The sequence below is a fragment of the Mustela putorius genome, unplaced genomic scaffold, assembly GCF_011764305.1.
Source record: "Mustela putorius furo isolate JIRA1106 unplaced genomic scaffold, ASM1176430v1.1 tig00000929_pilon_pilon_pilon, whole genome shotgun sequence".
NCBI lineage: Eukaryota > Metazoa > Chordata > Mammalia > Carnivora > Mustelidae > Mustela > Mustela putorius.
In genome coordinates, this window is record NW_025421520.1 from 222,528 (window position 1) to 248,583 (window position 26,056).

The following is a 26,056-nucleotide window of genomic DNA, read 5'->3' on the forward strand; positions in this document are numbered from 1 at the left end:
CCCCATGGCTCACGCTCCATTTTCTTGGCACGACCCTCCTCACTGCCCAATATAAGGCTCCCACTTCCCACCCAGTGTCTCTGTTTCAATGCTGACCTTGGACCAGGAGTCCTGTCCATGGAGTTCCAGGCAGCCGGGCTGGGGTCTGTGATGATTGAGCAATGGTGGGTGACTAGGGTCCTGGGGTCACTCCTTGCTGTGTCCCCTAGTAGCTTATTGTTAAGAAATGCCTCATGTGGCCATCTTTCTAATGATAGAAGAATCAACTAAATCCAATGACGTTGTCCAAATAGCTCAGAAACTTGGATCTGTGGTTTGAAAACCATCAATATGCAGCCGTCGGGCAGCCATCGGACACCCGTCTGTGCCCTTGGACCTTGGCAGCCTCACACAGGCCCCCTCAGGCAGGGCTGGTCCAGGCCTCGCAACTCTGTGATGCAGAGTGCACCTGGCAGCAAGACGAGGGGCCGGGGGAGTGAGCGCCCGGGGAGGGGAAGCACCAGAGCCAGTCTTACCTGTAAAGGGTCCACACATCTGAAAGCCTGGCCCTGCCCCCTGGACCATCTGGCTATGAAAAGCATTAAATCCCTTGCCCGAGGCTTGGGCCCTTAGAACAGAAATACATGGATGTCAGGACACCAATGCCATTTGTGAGTCAGGGAAGAGACGAAGCGCCAGGAGATTCCAGCTGCACGTGGAGGAGACTGCGACAGGGAGAGAGGCAGGAGCAGAAAAGGACGAAGCGAGGAGGGGCCGCTCCTGAGCCCTGGGGCTCTGCCCTGCCGGAAGCTCCAGGAGCCGTAGGTGCCGACGGGGGGGGGGGGGGGGGGGGGGGGGTTCACTAGCGGCTTCAGAGCCCTGACTGCACCACTGAGGGATAATGTGTGTTAAGACACAAGAGAAAGGCAGAACAGAGTTGCAGAGCGCAGGCTGCAGAAGCCAAGTAGAGTTGGGTGTGTTGGAACGTTTGCTCTGTTTTTCCCCTTCTCTCTTGCCGGAAATAATGCACAGCCTGAACTAGTTCCAAGGATTCTAGACCAAATGGAGTGAGTGCAGCAGAAGTAAAAGGCATCGTTCAGGGGAGGTCACTCTGGTCTGTAAGCTCTTAATCTTCAGCCTTTCGGGTGCAATTTATTAGCTCCATAAATTCAGCCTGCCGTGGAAAATATTAAGGTTATAACTACGGAGGCTTTCCTGGTTTAAAAAAGTAGAGAACATCTTGTCATTGATTTATAGTTAACGTGCTGATCAGTAATCAGCTGATTTATTCTATCTGAACTTAACCACATGTTACGTAAATAGTGGAGTCCACCCAATGTAGACTCTGGAAAATACTTTGAAAAATAATCCAGTACATTTATAAAAATGTGCTGCATTCTACCCTACCTCTGTCCACCCTAACCTCTGGTTTGTACTTTTTTTTTTTTTTTAAGAAAACAGCTTTCATTAGATTTCTAATTTCTAATTCAGCATGTGAGGAACTTGGAAGGCATCACTCCTGTCCTCTCAACGAGAAAAAGCTGAAGAAACTGAAAATCAAAAATGTGTCTTAGTTTCATCACAGAGTTGAGGTCAGAGAGCAAACCACTGCTCCCAGAACTGAAGAGACAGGCTGATGCAGAGAATCACAGCTTCCATGAGCAGGATCCCAGGAGCAGAAATCTTTGTGGGAACCAGTGTGTGGGGGGGGACCCCAAGCTGTAACTGACTAACTGATGAATTCACTGTGGACAAATCTGTGAGTTAAAGCCTGCAGGAGAGCCAGGCCTGGGGCCTCACAGTGATGACTTACCTCCAGGTATGGATCAGGTTCTCACAGTGAACATCAAAGAAAAATCCCTTCATGCCTCCAGCAGTGGGGGAAGGAAAGAACCTGTTTTTAAAAACATAAGAGTCCCCTGATCTTAGTAAGACCTGCCTCAGGGGGAACGGCTAACCCTAACTTGCTGGGTTTCTCCGAGCCTAACCTATGCAGAGGAAAGGGAGTTACTCGACTGCAGCCCACTCCACCCATTCTATCCCACTGAAGGGGAAGAAAAACCTGAGACGTTCTAGTGAAGTCGATGGTCCAGAGGCACAGACTCCCCAAAAGACAGAGACCCAACACTAGGACTATAGCAGCCCTCCCTTCCCCCACCTCACCTCTGCACATCAGTAAGATTCCTATATAGCAACAGGGAAAGACACTGGAAGAACTACACATCTCAGACCTTATTTTAAAAGTCTCTAAGAAATCCAGAGACAGCAGAGCAGAAAATAACAAGGTACCGGAGAAAACTGTAGCCTGCAATATCCAGTTACAGCAAACAGAAGCACAACCCAACTCCTAGCCAGATAACATAAAAACTAATACCAAAGGCCCATTCACCTCAGTTCCCTTTACCCGGTACATTGTGTTCAACTTCTAACAAAAAAAATTACAAGACATACTAAAAGACAAAAATCACAGTTTGAAGAGGCAAAGCAAGCATAAGAAACAGACTCAGATATGGCAGAAATGTTGCAATTATTAGACCTAGAAATTAAAACAACTATGATGAATATGTTAAGGACTTTAAGGGGAAAAGTGAATAAAATAAAAGAACCTATAGATAACGTAAACAAAGAGTGGAAATTCTAAGACAGAATCAAAAGGAAATGCTAGAAAATTAAAGCACTATTAACAGAAATGAATGCATTGATGAGTTCATCATTACACTGGCCATTACTGAAGAAAGAATCAGTAAGTTTGAGGAAATGTCCATAGAAACTTCCAGAACTATAATGTAATGAGAAAAAAGAATGAAAAAGATGGAACAAAATGTCTAAGAACTTTCCAGAGCAATTTCCAGAACAAGGAATTTCCAAGAACATTTCTCTGTAACATACACATAGTGGAAGACAGAGAAAAGGAAAAAGAGAAGTCAAGAGAAGAAATATTTCAAACAATAATGACTGAGAATTTTCCAAAATTAATGGTGGGAAACAAAAATCCAGGAAATTTAGAGAATACCAAGCAGAATAAGTATCAAAAAAATCTACACTTAGACACAGGGATGAAATGGGGGCAAGAGAGACATGCAGCCCACACCCCTATTAAACATTCAGTCTTATTCATGGTAGGGGATGTGAGGGAGAAAAGCCATGTGAAATACAAGTAACAGAACATATGGAAGGGAGGGGGCACCTGGTGGCTCAGTCAGTTCAGCGTTCAACCCTTGATTTTGGCTCAGGTCATGATCGCAGGGTCCTGAGATCAAGCCCTGCATTGGTCTCTGCACTGGGTGTAGAGCCTATTTGAGATTCTCTCTCTCCCTCTGTGCCCCTCTCTCTGTCCGTGCCCCCTCCATGTGGATATATGGAAGGAGGAAGAGGAAGTGTACACCTGGGCAGGTATGGAAGGGTATGAGACATTTTGACCTCACAAGGAAGGTCAGTGTGACTTCTATGCTTTCATAGTACTCTGAGGAAGCTGGCGCTCAGAGGCCTTAACTAGTTGATCGTGGAACCCTCAGCAAGCCAGCAGGAGACATAAGAGTCTAGCACCTAACTCTGAAGCCCGCACTCTCCCTATTGACCCAACAAGAGGTATTGAAGGTCATGTCCTGAAGAGCCTTAATGTTGTCCTAAGGAGCTTGGGCTTAGTTCTCTAATGGGTGGAAGTACTCATATTCAAATTGCAGAAAATTAAGAACAGAGAAAATCTTGAAATAAGCCAGAAAATGTGGTTGGGGGGAAGAACTTTACATATAGAGGAGTAATAAATAAATAAATAATAGAATTGGAGTCAACTTCTCACCAGAAACCATGCAAGCAAAAAGAAAAGTAGTGAAATGTTTTCAAGTGCTAATGGAAAAGAAACATACCAATAGAGTATTCTGTATCCATCAAAAGTAACCTTCACAAGTGAGGAGAAATAAAGACTTTCTTAAGCAAATATAACTGAGGAATTTACTGCATGTAGCCCTGCCTTGCTAGAAATATTAAAATAAATTCTTTGTTGAAAATGAAGATGGTATAGGTTAGAAACCTGGATCCCCATAAAGAAGATTGTTAGAGAAGGAAGAACTGAAGGTAAAACTAAATCTTGGGTGTTTTTTTTTTTTAATACCAATTGATCTAACAAATAACAATTTGTTCAAAATACTAATAGAAGTGCTTTTTGTTATAGCTTATGAACACATAAATTGAAAGACAAATTATAAAGGACAGAAGGATTTATTGAGGATACTCTGTTATAAGGTAGTTGTTCTACCTATAAAGTGGTATAATGTGGGGGGTTTTTACACTTTAAGGAAAAATTTACTGAACAGGACATTTCCATGCATTAACAGATTCCCCAAGAGACATATTAAAGTCTCAAAGTGTTAGAACCAGAGGAGGGCTTGAGAGATTGTCATGGCCAACTTCTTTATTTCATAGATGGGGACTTTAAGGCCTGAGAGAAAGCGTGGCCAGTCCTCACTGGGATGCAAGCCTGGAGCTGCTGACTTCAGTGTTTTTTCTTCTCCTGCTCTTTGTCACTATATCTATACAAGGATGTGTCTTTTGTCGTGGTATAGTGTTTTTTGAAAATGGATTTGAATCCAACTTATCAAAATCTGTGGGATACAGGAAAAATAGGGCTTAGGAGGAAGTCTAAAGCATTGAAAGCACACATTAGAGAAGATGAAAGATAAAGTCAGTTATCTAAACTTTCACTTCAGGAAATTAGAGGGGGAGAAGGTAAATTAAGTCCAAAGTAAACATAAGAAAATGAAGAATTAGAACAAAAATCAATGAAATGGAAAACATTAGTGAAAAATCAATGAAACCCAAAGCTAGTTCTTTTGTAAAGTTCGATAAAATTGATAAACTTCTAGGCAAGTTCATCACTACTGATCACTATTAAAAGGATAATAAAAGAATATTAGGAATGATTCTATGTCCATGAATTCAATAACTTAGGTAAGATGAAATAATTCCTTAAAGAACACAATTTACCAAAACTCACATAAAGAGAAATAGAAAATCTGAATAAGCCTGTATCTATGAAATGAATTAAATCAATACATAATAACCTTCCCAAACAGAAAATAGTGGGCCCAGATGGGTTCACTGGTGAATTTCACCTAACATTTAAGGAAAAAATTGTACAAATTCTCTACAATCTCTCCTAGAAGATAGAAGCAGAGGGACTACTCCTAATTCACTGTATAAGGCCAGCTTTACCATAATACCAAAACTGGACAAGAACATTGTGAGAAAAGAAAACTACAGACCAATATCTCTCATGATCATGGATACAAAAATATTCAACAAAATATTAGCAAACTAAATCCAACAATTTATAAAAATACTTATACTGTACAAAGTTGTCGGATTTGTTCCAGGTATATAAAACTGATTCAACATTTAAAAATCAATTAATATAATTTATCACATCAACAAGCTAAAGAAAAAAAATCATGTTATTACATAAAATAGATGTGGAAAAAGCATTTGACAAATGCTAACACCTATTCATGATAAAAACTCTCAATAAAGTAGGAATTGAGGGGACCTTCTTCAATTTAAAAAAGATTGGGGGGCTAGGGAGGGAACTCTACAGTTAATATCATACTTAATGGTGAGGAACTAGATACTTCCCTGCTAAAATCAGGCAGGCATGGATATCCCCTCTCACCATTCCTATTCAACATCATAAGGGAAGTTCTAGCTAATGAAATAAGACAAGAAAAAGAAATAAAATGTACACAGATGGGAAATGAAGAAATAAAACTACCTTTGTTCACAAATGACATCATTGTCTAGATTGAAAATCCCAAAGAATCAACAATACAAAAAATCTCCTATAACCAATTAGTGATTATAGCAAAGTTGCAGGATACAAGGATAATATACAAAGGTCAGTTGGGTGCCTGGGTGGCTCAGTTGGTTAAGCCTCTGCCTTCAGCTCAGGTCATGATCCCAGAGTCCTGGGATCGAGCCCTGCATCGGGCTCTCTGCTCAGCGGGGAGCCTGCTTCCTCCTCTCTCTCTTCCTGCCTCTCTGCCTACTTGGGATCTCTCTCTGTCAAAAAAAAAAAAGGTCAGTTGCTTTCTTATATACCAGTAATGAACAACTGGAAGATAAACTTACTGTTTACATTAGCACCAAAAAACCTCTGAAGACTTAGCTAGAAGTCAAACAAAATATGTACAAGATCTACATGAGAAAAACTACAAAATTCGATGAATGACATTAAAGGAGAAATAAATAAATGGGAAGATAGTCCATGTTCATGGATAAAAATATTCTTTATTGTCAAGAGGTCAGTTCTTCCCCAATTAATCTATAGATTCAATGCAAATCCAATCAAAATGCCAAGAAGCTATTTTGTGGATATGGACAACTGATTCTAACATTTATATGGAGGCAAAAGATCCAGAACAGCCACACAGTATTGAAGGAGAACTGACTCAAAGGACTAATACAAATCTATTAAGAGTTCAAGACTTAATTTAAAGCTACAGTTATCAGGACAGCGTTGAAAGACTATGTTAAAAGACAAGACAGTTAAAAGACTAGACAATAGACCAGTGGAATAGAATGAGAACCCAGAAATAGACCCAGACAAAAACAGTCAACTCATCTTTGACAAAGAAACAGACAGAATTCATAAGGAAAGGACAGTCTTTTCATCAAATACTACTGGAACAACAAACAAGAGTACATCCACATACAGAAGAACTGAATTTAGACACATATCTTACACCTTTCACAAAAACTACCTCAAAATGAATCATAGACCTAAAGGTAAAATGCAGAACTATTAAACTCCTAGAAGATAACAAATAGAAAATCTAGATGACCTTGGGTTTGGTGATGACTTTTTAGATACAACACCAAAAGCACAATCCAAGAAAGAAAAAACTGTGAGTGGGACTTCAGTAAAATTAAAGACTTTTTCTCTGTGAAAGACACATTAAGCAACTGAGAAGACAAACCATAGACCAGGAGAAAATGTTTGCAAACCACCTATCTGATAAAGGACTAGACTACAAAAACTTCCAAAAATACTTTAAAACAACATTAAGAAAACAATTTTTTAACATTTAAATTAAATTTAAAACATTTTTTAATTGGCTAAAGATCTGAAAGAGACACTTCACCCAAAAAAGATATACAGATGGCAAATAAGCATATAAAAAGATGCTCTTCCTTATATGGTCTCAGGGAAATAAAAGTAAGATAATAAGATACCATTACACACCTCCTAGAATGGCCAGAATCTGGAACACTGACAAGGCCCAACACTGGCCAGCAAGTGGAGCAACTGGAACTCACACTGGTTGCTGGTGGGAACACAACGGTGCAGCCATTATGGAAGAGCTGGGCAGTTTCTTACAAAACTGAACATATTCTTACCATACGATCCAACAATTACACCCCTAGATATTTATCTGAGTGAGCTGAAAACTTATGTCCACACAAAACATCTGTTCATGAATATTGACAACAGCTTTACTCAGAATGCTAAAACTTGGAAGTAACCAAGACATCCTTCAACAGGTGAGTGGCTAAACTGTGGAACAGATGGACAGTGGAATGTGCTAGAAAGAACTGAGCTAACAAGCCTCAGAAAAACACGGAGGCACCTTAAATGCAGGTTGGTATGTGAAAGAAGCCTACCTAAAAAGGCTACACACTAGTAAAGAACTAAGAAAGAACTAAGAAAGAGTGTAGAAGCATTCCTCCTTTGATAATGCTGAATTTGTAGGTTTCAGGTGACATGTGAAACCTTTTTAAAGATTTTTCTCAAAGATCTGAAAAGCTGGGGTGCCTGCATGGCTCAGTGGGTTAAAGCCGCTGCCTTCGGCTCGGGTCATGATCCCAGGGTCCTGGGATCGAGCCCCGCATCGGGCTCTCTGCTCAGCTGGGAGCCTGCTTCCTCCTCTCTCTCTCTGCCTGCCTCTCTGCCTACTTGTGATCTCTCTGTCAAATAAATAAATAAAATCTTTTTTTTTAAAAAGATCTTAAAAGCTATTAGCCAGGATGTTTCTTTTAAAAAAACGTAGATACATGTGTAGAGCTAAGAAGCTGCTGTCCATGTATGATTTAATAAAAATAATTTTAAAGGGAATAAAAGAACACTGGCTGGAAAGGTGACGGGGATGCAGGAGCCCTTTCCTCCCACCCAGGTTTGCTGCGCGTGAACTACTTGGCAGACGAAGCTGTTTACAAAACTGCACGTTCCAGGTGCGGCTTACACACACTACCATGCTTCCTTTACTCTGCGGCCTCCCCAGGGACAGACCCTCTTCTGAAGGTCTCTGGGCCAGGCTCAGCAGAGCTGGAAGAACATTGAGAGTGGCTCAGCCATTGAAACCCAAAGGCCAGAGAGCTGTGAGGAGCAGCCCACATTTCAAAGTCAGATGCTAGGCCATGGACGGGGGGTTGCCAAGCTCTGTTCCAAGCTGAATGAGAGAAGGAGGCCAGCAGGGCAGACTTAGGGGAGACCCCACTGTGCTCAACATGGCCCTGCTCCACCAGGGAGCTGGGGTGCTTCCTCTCCCCCGACCCAGGTGAAGCACCTCAAGACCCATTTGGGGAGCTCAGCCTGTGTTCTCTGAAGGAAGCAGCCGTGACTCTGACACCTGGGAAGTCTGAACAGGAGGCTGCATCTGGCTGGCTGCCTCTGTCTGAAAAACAAAGGTCACGTTTTTGTCTCCTTAGTCAGCTGTCGCCTCCCAAGGACCATCTTCAGACGGACTTTCAGGAGAAATGGTCTGGAGAGGAAAGGCGATCCCAGTGGAAGGGAGACCATCCTGAGGGGCACCCTTTGCACCCAGGGGCAACAGCTGTAGGGTGTTGAGGACAGTGGGAGCACAGGAGGCCTGCAGACCTCACTGTGCTGGGGAAGTAGGGCTTCCTGACGCTTCCCACCCTCCCTCTGGAGGATGCCCGGGCTGCAGTGCAGAAGGGTGTGCGGGTAAGTCCGGGGAGGGGAGGCTCCTACCCTATGGTGCTGTGCACAGCTCCCGGCACTGGGTTCTGGCCCCGGGTTCCAGCTGGTGCAGGACGGGGCTAGGGTGGAGGAGGGAAGTGAGAATTTTAAATTAAGCAGCTGAAGGTGTTGCTAACCCACAGCACTGGGCCTTTTCTATCTAGAAAAGAGATCCTCACCAGAAAGAACCGAGGGCTGCCAGGGTGTCACAAAGCCACAGGCGTAAGGGAAGTTTACTCAAAGGAATCCATCTCATTGAATAGGTTGGGTGTGGCTGAAAATAGGAAGGGCCAGAAACGGCCTGCACAGACGAGCAGCCCAGATCCCACTGACCCATCCTGAGCCTGAGTCCACACTGCATCTGTGCACCCAGGAAGCCCAGGCCGGTCTGGGGCTGAGGGGGGCACATCCTGAAAGCAGCACTTCCCATGCATATACTTTTAAAAATGTGTGCGAGTGTTCTCCGTGGCTCATGTTTGATTTCTATCTTCAGAATCCCTTGAGAAGTAGGCCATGCGCATCTTGGGGACGGTACTGCATAGCCTGGGGAGCTGACGCAGCCTCCTGATACTAGGCGACGCGGCAGCTGTGCTCCAGGGTTCCCTGAGAGTCAGGGCGTCGAAGGGCCAGGGACATGTGCTCTACCCGAGAGGTGCAGGGCCAGGGCTTGGGTCCGGAAGGGCACTCCTGTGAGCTCTGCTGCTCTCCCCAGCACACCGCTGTGAGCTCATGAATGACGTGAAGTGTTCCCCAAAGCCCAAGGCTTTCTTAGGCGGGAAAAGAAAGTGCGCATTCTATGGACCTCTAGCATCCAGGCTTCTAAAAGACACTTAAATTGCAGGACAGCAAACGGTGAGTTTCCTCACAGGTCCAAGTTAACAATGGCCTCGTGCAGTGTGGCCATGACCCTCCGCCCTAGCAGGTGTGGTCCTGAGTTATTCATCTATTCTCGGCAGAAGGACTGAAGGACCTCAGAGTTATGAGTATTCAAAGCTTTTTCTTCTCTTTTGGAAAGTATTTAGTTTTGAGCTATTTCACTCTCTTCTGACCACAAAGCCCTAAAGCTTCCCTTCACTAAACCAATGGGTTTCTGGGCTTCTGACCTGCTCAGCTTCCACCGTGGGCTCAGAGCTGAGCCAGGAAAACCCAGGGAAGCCACTGGCAAAAACAGTGCCAGGCCGGGTAAGCTGTGTGGGCAAGGGGGAGCTGGCCGGCAGAAGGGGTGTCCGGGCAGGAGGTGGGGAGGGCAGCTGAAAAGTTACAGCCTCTCCCAGACGCCTCAGAACACAGTCAGGTGCGGGCGCTGAGGGCAGGTGCGGTCAGAAGAGGTGTCAGGGAGCAGGACGCACACAACACTGATTCACCCTCCCTCGGGTCAACACAGTCTTTCACGTTCTCCAGCCTCACGAATGGGCCATACTTCTTGATGTCTGTGATGCTCTCAGCACATTGGTGGCTCCCTGGTGCTTCTGAGATGCTGCCTCTCTCCACCCTTGATCACCCGTAACCGTTCTCCTAACCAGTCGCATGTTCTCCTCCAGGGCCTCCCAAAGGCAGTCAACGTCTCCTTCTCCCATTAGCCTAGGTCTCACTATGGTCGCACTTACTTCCCATCACATGAACTCCCTACACATTGCCTTGAACCCAGGGTAGTACTTTTGAGGAACAGCAAAACACAGACGCAGTCATGATCTTGATTCCTACAGCCACCCTCCAAGGGAGAAGGCAAGTGTCATTATTCTCATTTACAAATGGGCATATCACTCAGGAAGTCTGTTGGCTTGTCACCGGTTGAGTAGTGAGTAAAAGGGATCTTTATCAAATAGGACCCAAGGTCAGCACGCTTCTAGACCACACGCTTTACCCACCTAGAACGTCTGGTCTTGGCCTCTAAGACTGCTCCCCCACAGAGAGAATGACGGATGACAGACAGACTGCTAGACGGATGACAGACAGATGACTGATAGATATTAATTGATACGGGGGGGGGGGGTAGGGTGGTCAGAGAGGACACAAGTGATAAAAAGCCGAGGCGGTGCGACTTCCCAGCTGAATCTGGGTAGAGGGCGAGGGGGTACTTCGTCCTCTTCTTGTTCTAGGCTTCGTGTAAGCAGTTATTTTCGCACGGGAAGTTAACACCACAACAAAAATTACCCGTTTCATTTTGCATTTCTAGGTGCTTTTCTATCTGCTGGATAGCAGCCAGCTCTAGCGCTGAAATAATCCTTTGGGGTGTTCAGAGCTGAGGGGATGCTGCCGGATGTGCGCATTTCCATCTCGGGCCCCTCTGCTGCCGCCGCTCGCCACTCGCCACTCGGGAGGACAAAATGGCTTTCCTGGTTTGGCTTGGGCAGGACCCGCCGACATGCGGGGTCCGCCCACACCCAAACGCACCCCAACTTTCTTCTTACGTTTCAGTTGCCCCGACCCAACCCCACTGGCTTCGAAGGCAGCACACCCAACCTGACTGGGTTTCTGGACATTTTGGGGGGCGCCTTCAGCTTATTTTTTGACGAGGAGGACGTAGGTAGGTGCAAACCCGCGGCGGTCCACGACCAGAGCCGTTTCCTCGTTCCCAAAGAGGGTCACTCCCAAGTCGCTCTCCCGCTGACCTCTCCACGTGCAGCCTGGAGGCCACCGCAAGCCCTTCGCCTGCCTGCGCTCCTCCCTCTGCTCCGACAGCCGCCGGGCGCGCGGGCCGGGCTGAGGACGTGGTGCGCGGTGGGAGCGGGCGCGGGGCGGGGACGCGGGGCGGAGGGGGAACCGCGCCGGGCCCAGCGGGGAGCACGCCGGGCTGGGAGGGGAGGAGCTGGGGACGCTGGGAGCGAGGCGGAGGGCGAGTGGGGGGCCGCGGGGAGCAAGGGGCGCGGGGCGGGGCCGCGGGCGCCGGGGGCGGAGTCGCCGGGCGCGGGGAGCAGCCAGGCCGGCGGCCCGGGGGGGACCAGGCGGCCTGCCCACGCGCTCCGGCGGCCCCGCGGCAGCTGCAGGGCGCGCGGAGCTCCGACCGCCGGAGCCGGGGCCGGAGCGGGGGTGCGCGCTCGGCCCATGCTGGCGTCCGCCGAGCCGGGATGAGGGCGCCCGCGCTGCTGCCGCCCGCGCTGCTGACCTGCTGCGGCTGGCTGCTCGCCCCCGTGAGTGCGTCCGCGGCCCCCGCGCTCCCGCAGCCCACGCGCGTCCTCCCTCCGCGGACTGGGGCGCGGCTCCCGCCCGCGACGCTCCTCTCCTGCGTCCGGGCGCGGGGCACGGGGGCGGCCCAGGATCCTCGCTCGTCGGGGTCCGGGTCCGGGTCGGGGGTCCGGGGTCCGGGTCGGGGGTCCGGGTCGGGAACGGGGTGGTCGGAGGAGCCCCGGGACCCTCCCTCGCGGGCCAGACGAGGGCTCGGGCGGGGAAGGGGCGGCTGTCGGTCCCGTCCGCGTGGTCCCCGGTTTGCTGGAAGCGGGACCTGGTCAAGGAGGCGCTGTTTTGGCCGCTGCTTCCCGGGGGCGTGAGGCTGGGCGCGCGGGGCGGTCACGTCGTCGCCCCGAGCGAGGCCATGTCCCCCCCGAGGGAGACCGGAGTCGGCCTTGTCACGGGCGCCGCTGCGTCCCCTCCTGGGTCTCGTCGCTGCTTTGTGTTTGTTTCGTGTTTCGGCCAAGTTCCCTTCGGACGCGCGCCGCTTCCTCCGTCGCGGCTCCTTGCGGGGCGCGGGGGGCGCGGGGCGCCCGAGCACCGGGTGGTTCGCGACCGCGCGACCCGCTTCTCCGGCTCCCGAGAGCGCTGCCTTGTGTCCGGAGGAACGGTCGGCCCGGTTCTTGCTCTCCTCCCGCGCCGAGGCCGGGCTTGCGCGTCCGTCCGTGTGTCCGTCTTGCCTCCGGATCGCGGGGCTGGAGCCGCGGCCGTGAAGCCCCGGACGCAGCTGTGCGGTGACGTTGTGTCTCGTTGTTGAGGGCGTGGGAACCGACGAAAGGCCCTCGTCTGGGCTGAAGGCCACCGGGTCTGTCCTGCGGAGGAACGGGGCTTAGGGAGACCCTGTTAGGGGCGCCGGGGGGCCAGTGGGGCTGGGCGGCTGCCTTCGGCTCGGGTCACGGTCTCAGGGTCCGGGGATCTGCTCCCTCCTCTCCCTCTGCCTGCCGCTCTGCCTGCTTGTCCCCTCTCTCTCTCTCTGTCAAGTAAATAAATAAAATCTTTCTTTAAAAAAGAAGAAGAAGACCCTTGTTAGTCATTAATGCTTTGAAAGAGCTGGTCGTCACAAGTACCAGGATTACTCCGGCTAACGCAGCTTTGATCCCTAAGGTGTCCCAGTCAGTCGTTGCTCTGCGTGTTCAAGAATGTCAGGAACCATAGCGTCTTTTTATCCCTTGACAAACATTTTGTAAAGTGAACAAAATTTTCCCAATTCTAAAATTTAAAGACCATGGACTTGTTCATACAGGAGAAGTACAGTGTGTCCGAAACTAGGAGGTTCTACAGTGGGTGGCTGTCCAGTAGTAATGGGGCGGGGGAGGACACTTTGTATCTTTTTAAAAGTGAGGGTAATTGTGGCAAAAGTATCAGCATTTACTTCTTTTAATTCTGTTTAGAAACGTTATATCCAGTGTTTGGATAGTAGGGTCAGTGAACACAGGTGGCCGTCACCTACCCAGAGTACGACAGCCTCCCAGGGGAAGTAAGATTTTCTTCAGACCGAGCAGGGCTGTGCAGCTCCAGCCTGCAGTACGAATACTTGGGATGGGGAGAAATAAAGAAGAGAGAACGTTGGATTTTCATAAAAGCTCAGAGACTCTTTTCTTCCAAGACTGAAGTGTGGGGCTCTGTCTGTTGCCAGCGCTCACAGGCCATATCACTGCCCCCACCCCTGTCCCACAGCTTTAGTTCCGCGACAGGTCACTATGAGAAATCACCCCTCTTGGTCGGGGGGCATACCGCTCTTCCCTCTCTTCCTCTCCATACTTACCCTCTAATCTTTTTGAAAATCTTCTTCACACCAAACTCTAAACTTTCAGAAGTGACCTCGGGCTCTGCAAACAAGGTTATCCTATTAGAGGTCTGTCCAGCAAGTGCAGAGGCTGTCCGCAGATGAGGCGGGCTGGCGTCTGGGCTAGCGTGTGGTCATTAAGAATAGTCTTAAGAGTACACATGTATGTACTGTAATTAAATCAAGGGCTATGAATGGAGGACTCAAATATTGAAAGATCATTGGATTAAAAAACTCTATTGCTGCCAAATTAGTACAAACAAAATACAATGTTAGGAAGTTGTTCATGTTAGTTATGTTAAGTTGTTGTTAACTTGTTTACGTTAGTTATGTTAGTAAGTTGTTTTCTGCTCAGAAAAAAATTCTGTTAGGTTTATATTTGTGTTATAAGTCTTTTACAAAGTGATTTTTTTAATGATGTCAGAAATATGAAGGTGATTGCTTTTAAGTGAGTGTTATTTGGGGAGCAGTTTAGAACCATGAGCAGTTTGTTTTGTTTTGTAGAAGTGTTGTTTGACTTTCCTCTTATGGTGAAATTTTTAGTTACTTCCTTTTTTTAAACCTTGACCAGGTGAACAGTGTTCACCCAGAATGTCGATTTCATCTGGAAATACAGGAGGAAGAGACAAAATGCACAGAGCTTCTAAGGACTCAAACAGGAAAATACAAAGGTAAGATAGCCGCTTGGTGAGTACAGGGGCTCAGCTGGGAAACCGGGCAGGCTGATAGCTCCCCCTCACTCTGAAAATTGATGTTTTAAAGTCACCTGCATCTTCCAAAAAAAAAAAAAAAAAAAGAGGTCTGTTTCCACTGCTGGGGGCCAGGGAATCCTTCCCATAATAAACTTTTTTAAAGTTATTTTTATTAATATATAATGTATTATTAGCCCCAGGGGTACAGGCGTGTGAATCGTCAGAGTTAACGCATCTCACAGCACGCACCACAGCACACACTCCCCACTGTCCATCCCCAGCCGCCCTATTCCCCAAGCCTTAACCCTTACCAGTAACAGGACCCGTGGTTTGACACAAGAGCGAATTACTAAAATAATTTCATGAGCATTGTTATGCTTTGCAAAAGCAACTCCATTATCCATGGAATGAGTATTTTTATCTGATTTCTCGCATTTAAAAATTTTAGTCACATCCCAGATGATTTTAGTCCAGTTAGGAATGTGGAAACACCAGAAATCAAACAGGGAAATGAGACTTTTGTTTTCCTGAAGACAGACCTATTGTGAATACAGCAGATTTGCTCACTTTACCTTCTCCAGGTCAAACTGCACACGCTGGAACTGTTTGTACTCTGGCTAGGCACATTCACAGTCTGTAAATTCAGAAGGTTCAGTGATAGCACCCACATTCTAACAGAAGCAAAAACCTTTTGTCTTTCTTCTTCATTCATTTTCAAGACAAAAAGTGAAATCAAAGACTACGTGTTAAAACAGGCTGGTGTCCTGCAGGGGGACTTGAGACCAGAAGTTACGCACATGGGCTTTGTTCTAGACCAGTGCTGCCTAGAAGAAATAGTAGGTGAACTGCATAGATAATTTTTAATATTCTAGTTACCCCATTAAAATGTGAAAAAAGGGGAGATTAATTTTAATATACTTTATCCAAAAATATCCAAACCATTATTATTTCAACTTATAATCAATATAAAATATTGATAAGAAACTTTGAATTTGTTTATACTAAGTCTTAGGAATGAGGATTTGATTTGCGCTTACAGCACATACACTGAGGACCCAACTCATTTCGGGTCCTCACAGCAGCCAGGGGCCCCCACGCGGGACAGGACGGCTTCGGACCACTACTAAGATGGGCATCCTGTGCCCTTTCTAGTCCCCTGGGGAGCCTCTACTTCCTCAGCTGAAAAATGAGATCTCTGCAGCCTTAAAGATCTGTGATTTTGGCAGTGCGTACATGGTCCCAAGGCCACATCTTCCAAATGATCTAGGGGAGCTCTGAGCAGGAAGAGGCAGATGATGTGGCTCACCCCATGGCTAAGGTGGGCTGAGCGTCCACCCTGTGCAAAGCCATGAGCTGACCAATTAGCCAGCTCTGAGGATAGATGAGACACAGGTCCTGCCAGCCAGCGCCTCAAGACAAAGCTATCATCGTGGCCACTGAGGTCTGTTCCCTTCAGCGAACATTAAGATATTTAGGAAAAATCAGTGCAGACAGGAGCCAGAATTTAGAGTCCTCTGGTGAGCGTCTGGTGAGCCCAGGCCCAGCAGCACCATCCATGATACCTCCAGCTCAGAGACAGGTGGGCCAGCGCGCTGTCTGCTGCATTCTCAGTAGGTGATGCTCGGCCATCTGAAGATGCGTGGGGAGTGAGAACCCTACCCCTCATGCCGTCACTGTGCGGTCCGGGCACTGGTGTGCTCAGAGGCTGCCCAGAGGCTGCCCACAGTGGCATTCACTCACGGGTACTAACTGTCCTCCTGGAGCCACGGTGAACAGAACCATGTCTTTGCGGGGTTCATCTTCCAGGGTTCACGGGGCTCTGTGGGGCTGAACGCAGCCATTTCCTGCTGCCTTCTTTAGGCCATACTTCCCAGCCTCTGCCACAAGCCACGGGCACACGCAGACTGTCCCAAATGGGGAAGGGAGGAAGAGGCTGCCGACACCGCTGGCACGGGGCCGTCATGAAACTGCAGACCCCGCTGTACTCCGTTTTGTCCCTGTCGACCGGTCCTTACAGCGGCACACCTGTCCTAGCCTGCACCTGGGCGACAGCTCCCCTTCCCTCGATGCCCTCACAGCTGATGCTTTAGGGAAAAACTCTGGGAATACTTCATGCTTCTTTCTTGTCGCTCTTTACTCCCCACATTCATCAAGGACATTTTGTTAACAAATAGAACACTGGCACTATTTCAGTGGGCAACAAGAAACACTTAACATTTAAAAAATAGCATACGGCTCGCGACTTTCCCTCTGCGGATTCTCCTCACAGTAGGCCTGGGGTTGGCTGGCTCGTGCACAGAGCAGCATGGAGGGGCATCTGTAGGTCTGTGCCTGTGGCTTGCCCGACAGGTGCTATGTGATGCGAAATGGGGCTAGTTCAGGAAGCTAAGTTTTCTGCCATTATGAAACAGGCCACATTCAGGGGCTTTTAAATGTATAGGAAAGATTCTTCATTACTGGTTTTCTCACATAGATGGAGTGTGGCATTAGTTCATTCAGAGCAATGTCCTTTTGGTTTTACTCTGTTCCAAAGACACAGGTCTCACCCCTAGTCCCTGACCAACCCTTCATGAGAATAAGCTATTGGCCCAGGGCGAGCTGATGGCCTTGTGGCTGGGCAGAGCCGACGCGGGGGGCCGTGGGGATGCTGGGGGCGACTGGCAGCTACTCCGTGCAAGCCTCGGTTGTTACTGTGAGGAAATGCAGGTGCCAAATTGCCCAGCTTCCTATTTTCAGAAAATATCAGAAATGTAGACTTTACCTAAAATATTCCAGTTTATTATTTGCAACTAGTTCTTTAAAAAAAAAGTTCTGCAGGAGACAGGCAGACCTCCTGCGGGGCAGGCAGACATTGCCCGGGAGCTGTCGGGTTGCTCTCTCCGGGATGTCTGGGCCCCTCGGGCCTCTCCCCACCATCGGACGCACCTCTGGGGGGTTCGGACACCCTAAATGCTCAACAAGGTCTCCTTCGCAGGCACCTCCTGCCTGGGTTCAGAGTGGCTCAGGGGCGATCTGTACGAGATCCACATCAGACAGTGGGATGGCGACATCTAAGGGCAGAGTCTCTGAAAATCTCTGGTTCGCCATGACATCAGCTGGAGCAGAAAGAACATGGTAGTTTGGGATGAAGGTTGTATACAGTCTTCCTTGGTTGGAGCAGTCCAGAAAGACACGCTCAGTTTTCTTGCAGTGACGAGCATCTGTCTTGGATGTTTTCTTTTATGGAAGGCTCTTATTATTAATATTAGCTCTAGAGCAGAAACACCTGCGTGTGACTCATTTTACCTTCGGGCTTACAGGAAGAGCCTGCTACAGGCCACCCGCCTTCAGGAGCGGAGCGGCCATGTGACTGTGTCCTGGGCCTCCCTTCGGCTTTCGGTGAAGGAGAACAACTTGTGTTCTAAAGTCCGTTTTTCTGTTTGCTCGTTGAAATATGCATGGCTCAAATGCCAGAGATATAAATAGGAATGCGTTACCAGAATAAAGATACTGTGGATGAGGGAAACCAGGAGCCGAAAGTGAAGGCTTTCTGACCGGCGAGAAGAGGGTGTACATTTGCTTCATGGAATTAAAAGTGAGAAGGTCTGTAGTGTCTGCTTTTAAATCCTATAGGATTAAGAAGTTGCTGTGAAAACAGAAACAAGGAAAAACTAGCTTTCATTTTAATGAGGTCACGCGGATAAATCTGATAGGAGTTCTTTTTCCTGGGCGCTGGGTCTAAAGCAAATGCAAACACAGGAATCCAGACAGAAGACAATTTCAGTTCTAAACCCTTTTAAAGAATTCACTGTATAAGAAAAGCTTAGGAGCTATTTAGGGCTTTGTTGTTTAATATTGACTCACCGATAAGACTAACCTAATCCTCCTAATAGATGTATGAGGTGCTGTGAGGCCACCAGTGCCTAAAACGAGAGTGAAAATCCAGCCCTGTTCCCCGGCGGTGGCCTGTGCTGACCTGTGGCAGGCAGAGAATGAGTCAGCCAGTCGGGCTTTGCCCAGTTTTCCTGCCTGCGCAGAGTGGAGAGGAACTTTTGTGGGACTTTGTGGTTTACACCTAGATCTGGAGGGCCTGTGGCCTGGGCCTGCGGGCCTGGTCCCCCACATAGGTGGGACCCGTGTTTTCTCGACAGCCCCACACCTGGAGCTGTCCCGTTCAGGTGCACGGCTGAAGGGGGTAGGGTGGTGAATGTTAGCTTAGGACCAGGGCCATGGGAGGTGCTAGACTTAAAAACTTCCTTTTCTTTGACTTTGATCTGCTTGTCAAGAGTGGTGAGGGTGAGGGGTTTGGAGTCTCCTACTTGCAAGCTGGCAGGTTAGCAAGGAGACCTGCCAAAGGCTCGGGACTCTGGGCCCCGGCAGACGTGGCTGCCCCCCGGCACTCGGGCAGCTTGGGAGCCACGTTCGCATGGCTCCCTTCTCCCGAGTCCCCCGGGAGCGATGCAGGACAGCCATGGGGCGCAGTGCCCACAGCAGCCTGTGTCACAGCTGAGGAGCCCCCAGTGTTCCAAGGAGGCTTCTGGCACTCCTGCCCAGCCTTTGCTCCAGAAAAAGATGCTATCTCATCTCCGTGCTCCTTCCACACGGAAGCAGTCTCTCCGTCCAGCAGCCACTGTGACAGGTGTCCCCAGATAGTCTGGAACAAAGCGGGTGCACCGGGGAGAAGTGTCTCCAGCTCCGGGACAGTGGCTGCTCAGCGGGCTGAGTCCCTGCAGATTCTCCGCAGCATGGCTCTGTGACCGCAGCTCGCTGTCCTGTGCCGTGCTGGCCCTGCGCCACGCTGTCCTCAAGGGGGAGACGACATTTTGTTCCCGTCACAGCCCGAGTCTTACGCAGCGCTTGGCATTTAAAAAGATGCTGAAGGTTTTGCTGAACACATTAATGAGAATCTTCACATTAAAAACTAAGTGAGGTGCCCTTGGGGCAAACAATACATTATATGTAAATTAAAAAACTAAGCGAACATGCACCTGGAAAAAACCCGTTCAGAAACACATCTAATGACAGCTTTTCCCACTGCAGACGTGCAGTTCCCTGGAGGCAGCTGCCCTCCCCACGTGAGGCCCAGGGGAGATGCACATGGCCCCTGCTCTCTCCTGCTGCTGATGGAAGTGTCGTACCCTATGTCCTTACGCCCGTCTGTACGTTGGGTTCCTTTCTTGGTTTTGACTTCAGCAGTGTACTTGCTGACGGTCCTTTGCTGGTGTAATTACCCTGCTAAGAGCTGTGTAGTATCTCGTTAGTCTGTCCCAGACCCCTGGCCTCTTAGGGTAGCTTATGAGCCACGCTCTAGTGACCGCGTTTGTTCCTGTGAGTAAAACATCCCAGCAGCATTTGACGGTGGGCTTCCAGCCACTGATCCTGAAATCGTTTGACCAATCACATCGTTCTCACAGCTTCATTTCTGTGTTCGTGTCCCACAGCATAGACGCGATTACGTCCCATTTTACACGCAGTCCTTCTCCGCACCGCTTCATCACAAGGGAACGAGGCCGTTTCATGAATGGGTTCCCTCCCGGGAATCAAGGGGGAGGGTGTCACCTCTTCTTGGATGCCTGCCCGTTGGGGTGCCTGTTTCTGCCGAGGGGCCCAGGTAGAGCCCTGCCGTCACGTGCGCCCTCCGCTCGGAGGTGGTCCTCTTCCCTGCGGAGTGTGCGTCCTTGAAGAGCCCGCCCCGTGTTGGTGACTCGCTAGTCCCGGTCCTCAGCAGACACCCAGGTCAGGGCGCACACGGCCGTCTGTCCACATGCGTCTGAAGGGAGCCGCTCGGGATGTCAGCGGGCAGTCCGGCAAAGAAGGCAGCGGCCTTTCCGGGGTCAGGACGATACCAAAGCCTGCTCCTTCCCTTTCACTCTCCCTCTGATGTAAGTTGGCCCTTGTTCTGATCCAGACTTCTCTGTGAGCCGATAAGTAAAGAGCCTGATCTGTTTCCCTCCTAGTACTGGGTCTTTTCTTTTCTTTTTTTTAAACTAGATTTCTCCTAATTCTAAACTCCTTAAAATCAGCTGGTAGCCTTAGAGAGTTAAATAACCAATAATTATTTATCGAGTTTTCTGAAAATAATGACTTAAAATTTACTTTTTAGAGGAAATGAATCTCACTGAAATAAATTCTAACCTGAATTAAATTTTGTGTTCAGACTCCTATCAGGAATCATAAGCCAGAAACCCATTTCTAGCAGATAGGGCTTCTGCACACCTGGCAGCACGGTGATCACTGATCTTGCTTGGAAGGAGAAAGCTATAACCTGATGCCCATTAAATCACAGGAGGGAACTCGGAGGGGACTCGCGCTGCCCTGGTTGGACCACGTTGGCTTCTGCGTCCTTCCTTCTAAGACCAGCCGAGTCTCGGCCCAGCGGCCGGCCGACCATCCCCGCTGCTTCTGCCTCTGCTTTGTGGCCCCCTGAGCTCAGATTTCCTCCTCCTCCCGATTCCCGCAGCAGCAGGGGCGAGTTCTGCAGGTTTTCCGGTCAGTGGAAGTTGGGTTTCTCCCCCAGTGAGCCCTGGCAGCCTGGGTTCTAAGTCCACCGATGTTTGGGATCTCCTGTGCGGTGTTCACGACCCAGAGTTTGTCCCGCCTTTCCTCTCCAGAGCCCACCCCACCCCGCCACCCCTGCCGGCATGGGAGCGCTTGTGAGGCAGACACAGCCCCTGTCTCTTCCTGGGCCCCTCGGCCACCGGGACCCACAACCACGAGCACAGGGCTTGTGTTCCTGCGTGAAGGACGGGTTCCGCTCCCACACGACCTCCTCGCCTTCAAGCTGGCTTTCGATCTCGCCTGTTTTTGATTATCCGCACAGGCTGCTGTCCTTCCTGACCAGGACTTGGAGATAGAAGCTGTTCTCTTGCAAGGCTTTCTAGAGTTTTCTGAGTCAGGCACCAGTGCAGGGACTGCCTTGGAATGCTCCACGGCCAGGGTCCCTGGTTCTGAGTGTTTGCTTGTGGCACAGACTGAGTGAGAACGAGGCTGTCCTTTCCCGACGCACCTGCAGATTCCGTCTGTCATCAGCGGCCGCAGCGTGTTTTTATTCAGTGCCTCCCAGGACAGAAGGCGTGAAGAGAGGTTGGTCAGGGCGTGGTCCTCCCCACGTGATTCCATGGGGAATCATGTCCCCAGTGGCAATGCTGTGGGTGAGCAGGGATGGCAGGGCTTGGAGTCGAGAGACAGTAGGATTTCTGAGAGGGAACCCGAGTGTGAACTCACAGTAACATCAGTTTACTTGCAACCAAAACCATGATAGGAAGATGCCTGAGGACTGAGGTTATCTTTCCTCAGAGTAAAGGCAGAAACAGGATGGACAGGAAAATGACCCAGAGTAATGGGTGCTTTTTGCTCGAGCTAATTGGTGATCAGCACTATGGTCATTCGCCGTAAGCTTCTTACGCACAGCGGTCCTGCTCCGTGACCTTGGTCCTGGTTTCCGCTGGGCCTCCTGTGTCCTGTGCTCAGCCCTGGGATGGAGTCCCATCCAGCCGAGCCCCATGGTCTCCCTTCCAACTCATGTGGCCTTCGTATGGCTTCTGTCATGGCAGCAAACGCAGGCCCCATTCACATTAGGCGTGGGGTCCCATCTCAGGGCTCCTCAGCTTCTTGGCACATAAGCATCTGCTGGAGAGACCTTTCCTGTCAGGCATAGACTGCAAATCTCACTGGGTGCTGAGGGCAGAGGGAAGGCGCCCAGCATGCTGTGCCCCGAGACGTGGTGCAGGGCCCCGTCTTGGGACAAGGCAGGGAGATGCGCACCGAGCCCTTGGCAGGGGAGCCGAGTCTTCATCGGGAAAACAATCGTCAGCCGCCCTGTCAAGATGCATCGAAGTGCAGAAACCCGAGAGCGTTCTGAGCACGGCATCCAGGCTGCGGCAGACAGAGCCCAGGTCCCCGGTCCCACTCGGATGCTCTTTTTACAAAGTGACGTGTGGCATCTTAGGGTGAAGATGCTTTAGAAAAGACCTTCTCTCCTCTTTAAAGTCTGCTTCAAAGGGAAGAAGTTCCTTGACACTCCACCATCTGTTAGCCGGGATGGAGCCTCACCTCTCCTGCATCTCGTCGTTAACTGTCAGCGCGTCCTGCCTAAGCCACCTCTTTGGATAAGGGGTTCCAACGGCCCACTCCAGCCCTCGTGGACCAGTGTCTCCTGTCTTCCAGCCGGCAGCCGTGGTTTTGAGGTCTCAGGACAGGACCATCTTTCATTCCTGGTGCCTCTGGCCTGAGTTTTGTCATCCCGGCCCTGGTGGGGCCGAGTCCGTCCTCGACTTCTCTGTGTGTAAGCGCGGCCCCGCCGCACGAGCCGTGGTTTGTCCGCAGGTGGAGACCTCGTGACAGGGATGACAGGTGGCCGGCACAGTGGCCGACATCTGCACCCTGCCCCCCGGGGCATCAGGCTGGCTGTGGCCGCAGTCCAGCAGCCGGAAGAGGCAGTGGCCCCCGCTCCGCAGCGGGCAGATCTGTGAGTTCGCACAGCTCTGCCCTTCCCTGCGGCCGGAGGAGAGGCCTGTTTGCGAGGACAGCGGGGGTGAGGCCTGGCGGCGTAGCGCTGAGGGACGAGGACATGTTTGTCCTACTGTCCCCCCAGTGAGACCCTGTGAGACCCCGGGCTCCGTGCGCTGGGGCACGAAAAGATCCTCGCAAGACTGTCTCCTGGCTCCACAACACACACAGGGATTCAGAGGAGGGAGTGTTTCCCGGGGCCGGAGCTTGGAGAGGCTTTGGACACGCAGCAAGAGGGAGATGCGTGTGTCGGGGCTGCCGAGCCTTAGCCTGGGGTGGGGGCTGGGAACAGGGACGGGAGAGCAGAGTCGCCCCCCAGCCTGGACTGCTGAGCGTGCGGAGCCGAGGGAGGGGCTCTGAGCCGTGGGGTGTGGGGTTCGAGCCACGCTTCGGGCAGCTCAAGGGCAGAGGCTTCTGAGAGGAACAAGGAGTGTGGCCCCAGGAACGGAGAAGCCTCTGGTAACATCCGGGTGGGAGACGCTGATGCCAGCTCCGGAGGGCGATGAGAAGAGCCGTTTGCACGGACCGGGGCAACCAGCTGCCCACTGCAGAGTGGTGGGGACCAAGCAGGTCCCCACGGCGGGGTAGAGGGGCAGACCGCCCTGGAGAGACCCTGGAAAGGCAGGAGGCCCAGGACAGGGTGGAGGAAGAGGCACCTTGGGTGGGAGCCCCGAACGCATGTGGAAGCAGAAGGGAAGAGTGGGCGGGAGGCGAGCCCAGGGGCAGACCTAAAGGTAGAGGCGGGCGGGGCGGGCAGAATGAGGAGGGGCGGGAGGCGAGCCCAGGGGCAGACCTAAAGGTAGAGGCGGGCGGGGAGGGCAGAATGAGGAGGGAGAGGGCTTTATGCACGGGACCCACAGGAGGCTGCCCTCCTGGCTGGATGGGGGGCTGGAGGGCTCACCAGAACCAGGGCCCACGGCACTGACTGGTGGACACCCCGGGCCCTGGGTGACTTGCACACCTGTCCTCTTGTCCTGCAGACCTTGCTCAGGGCCGTGCCTCCCACCCAGCCCAGGAGGGGGCCCCCACAGGGTCTGGCCATAGAGCAGCTAGAGACCCTGTTGGCGTGGGACCACGGGGCCCAGTGTTCCTGTGCCTGGGTGGGTCCTTGCACACGTGGTCACACCTCGCTGGGCGTCTGCCAGGCTGTGTACGAGTGTGATTTGTCTCACTCATCCTAACACTGTAGGTCTACGTCCTGGAGTGATCCCAAGTCACCCAAGTCCTGACCATGAATCCGTGGAAGATTATCCTGGGGTAACATGGCAGGATTCCCTGAGCTTCAAGTCTCTGCATATCTGCCTGTGCCTCTCTGGTCCGCGCAGACATTCCCGCGGCCTCACGTTGTCACAGACATTGGGAGGAAGGCTTTTGAAACTCTGAACCTTTAAGGAAAGACACCTAGGTGGCTCCGTCAGCGGACCGTCCAACTTGGTTTCCACTTGGGTGGTGATCTCGGGGTCATGAGATCCAGCCGCACGTCTAGCTCTGTGCTCAGCAGGAGTCTGCTTGGGATTCTCTCTCTTTCCCCCACTCTGCCCCTCCCCCGGCCCATGGGTTCCCCCCACCCAAAATTACAGAAATAAAATCTTTAGAAAAAAAGAGGAAATAGAGGCTGTTTACGAAAGGTCACGGCGGCAAGCGTCGTAGTGAGGGAAGACGTCAGCGTCTGCACACGATTTATCACGCTCCGGCGTCCTCACAGATGCCGTTTTAGGGCCTACCTAAGCTGCCCGAGGCTGGCCAGGCCTGGCGGCCCGAGGAGGGGAGTGGGTGCTGCTCCCGCCACGGGGGGACTGGCAGCCCGTCCCTGAGCAGCAGGGCCTGCACAGAGTCCCACTCGCAGGCACTGGGTTGGCTCAGGCTCAACTTGGAAGACAGTCCGTGCTCAGGATTTATTGGACTCGATGTTTTTTTTTAAATATATAGGTTCAAACTGGACCTCTTCTTTGAAAAATCCTTTTGTTCATTTCACAGCCTTGGTTAATTCTGGACTTGGAGTGTAGGTTTGGTGTGAGCTCAAGTCCCAGAGTAGGACTCCCTCCGACGGAATCCACCTGCGCTGCCAACCCCAGAACACAGCTCTCTTGCCCCAGACACAGACTTTCCAAGGATCCATCTTCACAGGGCAGTCCTGCGGCCACGGCCCAGCGGACGGCATGTGCAGACCTGAGCTGTAGTTCTCGTCCCGGCTCCTGAGGGGGAACTGCTCGCGGCACCCTAATTGGGCAGAATATGGGCGTCCCCTGGCGTTGTCTGTGAGATACCCCTTGGACACCCTAAGCGTCTTCCGCAGACCCGGTGTGCCCCGGCCGGGGGCCCCGCAGGCGCCCTGAGAGAGTGGCATGGCCCCGACCGCGGTCAAGGCCTCCCTAGTGGTTTCTTTCAGGGACCAAGGCTTGACCTGTCCTGTGGCCCGTGTGCAAGTCAGGAACGCGGAAGAGCCAGCCCCAAGTGATGTCTCTGCGGGCACACTTAGTCCCCTGCGGCGCTTGCTAGTGGGAGGAGCCCTCGGTCATGGCCCTCCTGGTGCGGGGAACCACGCGGGGCCTAGCAGGTGCGCAGTCTGCACTTGCGGAAGAAATGACTACTTGTCCCTGTGGTTGCTGCGAGGGCCTGGCTCCTTTCAGCTACAAGCTGTGCTGCATCGGGAAGGAAGAGAAGTTACGTGGGAGCCGGCCCTGTCTGGCGTCAGCCCCGAGGACGCCCCACGCAGTTCCGGCTGCTGGTCTGCAGACGTCTCCCGCAGCTCCCTCTGGCATGGGCTTGTCTCTGACCCACACTGATGTCTCTGAGACAAGCACGCACGTCAGTTCTGACCTATCATCGCTTTGGGGGGTCTCCCCTCAAAAGGCTCCTTCCCACTCTGCTTCTGCCCACAGCTGTCAGGGTCGTCCTTCCCAATGGCGGCACTGTGCCCAGCTCAGCGAAGCCACGGAGGCTGCGCGCCATGTCCCACCGGTGGGCATTTTACGG

General features: G+C 51.0%; 1 protein-coding gene across 3 annotated transcripts in view; it reads left to right on the forward strand.

Annotated features, from left to right (window-relative positions):
* The first annotated feature begins 11,850 nt into the window (after positions 1-11,850).
* Positions 11,851-26,056, forward strand: part of VIPR2 (vasoactive intestinal peptide receptor 2) — a 58,412-nt gene continuing 44,206 nt past the window's right edge. The window contains exons 1-2 of one of the 3 annotated variants that reach the window (XM_004766021.3): positions 11,851-12,078; positions 14,473-14,572. In XM_004766021.3, the coding sequence (XP_004766078.1) occupies positions 12,016-12,078; positions 14,473-14,572 (163 nt within the window). In that variant the 5' untranslated portion in view covers positions 11,851-12,015. The remainder of the gene's footprint in view (positions 12,079-14,472; positions 14,573-26,056) is intronic. The other 2 variants (XM_004766020.3, XM_004766019.3) reach the window with 2 other exon arrangements.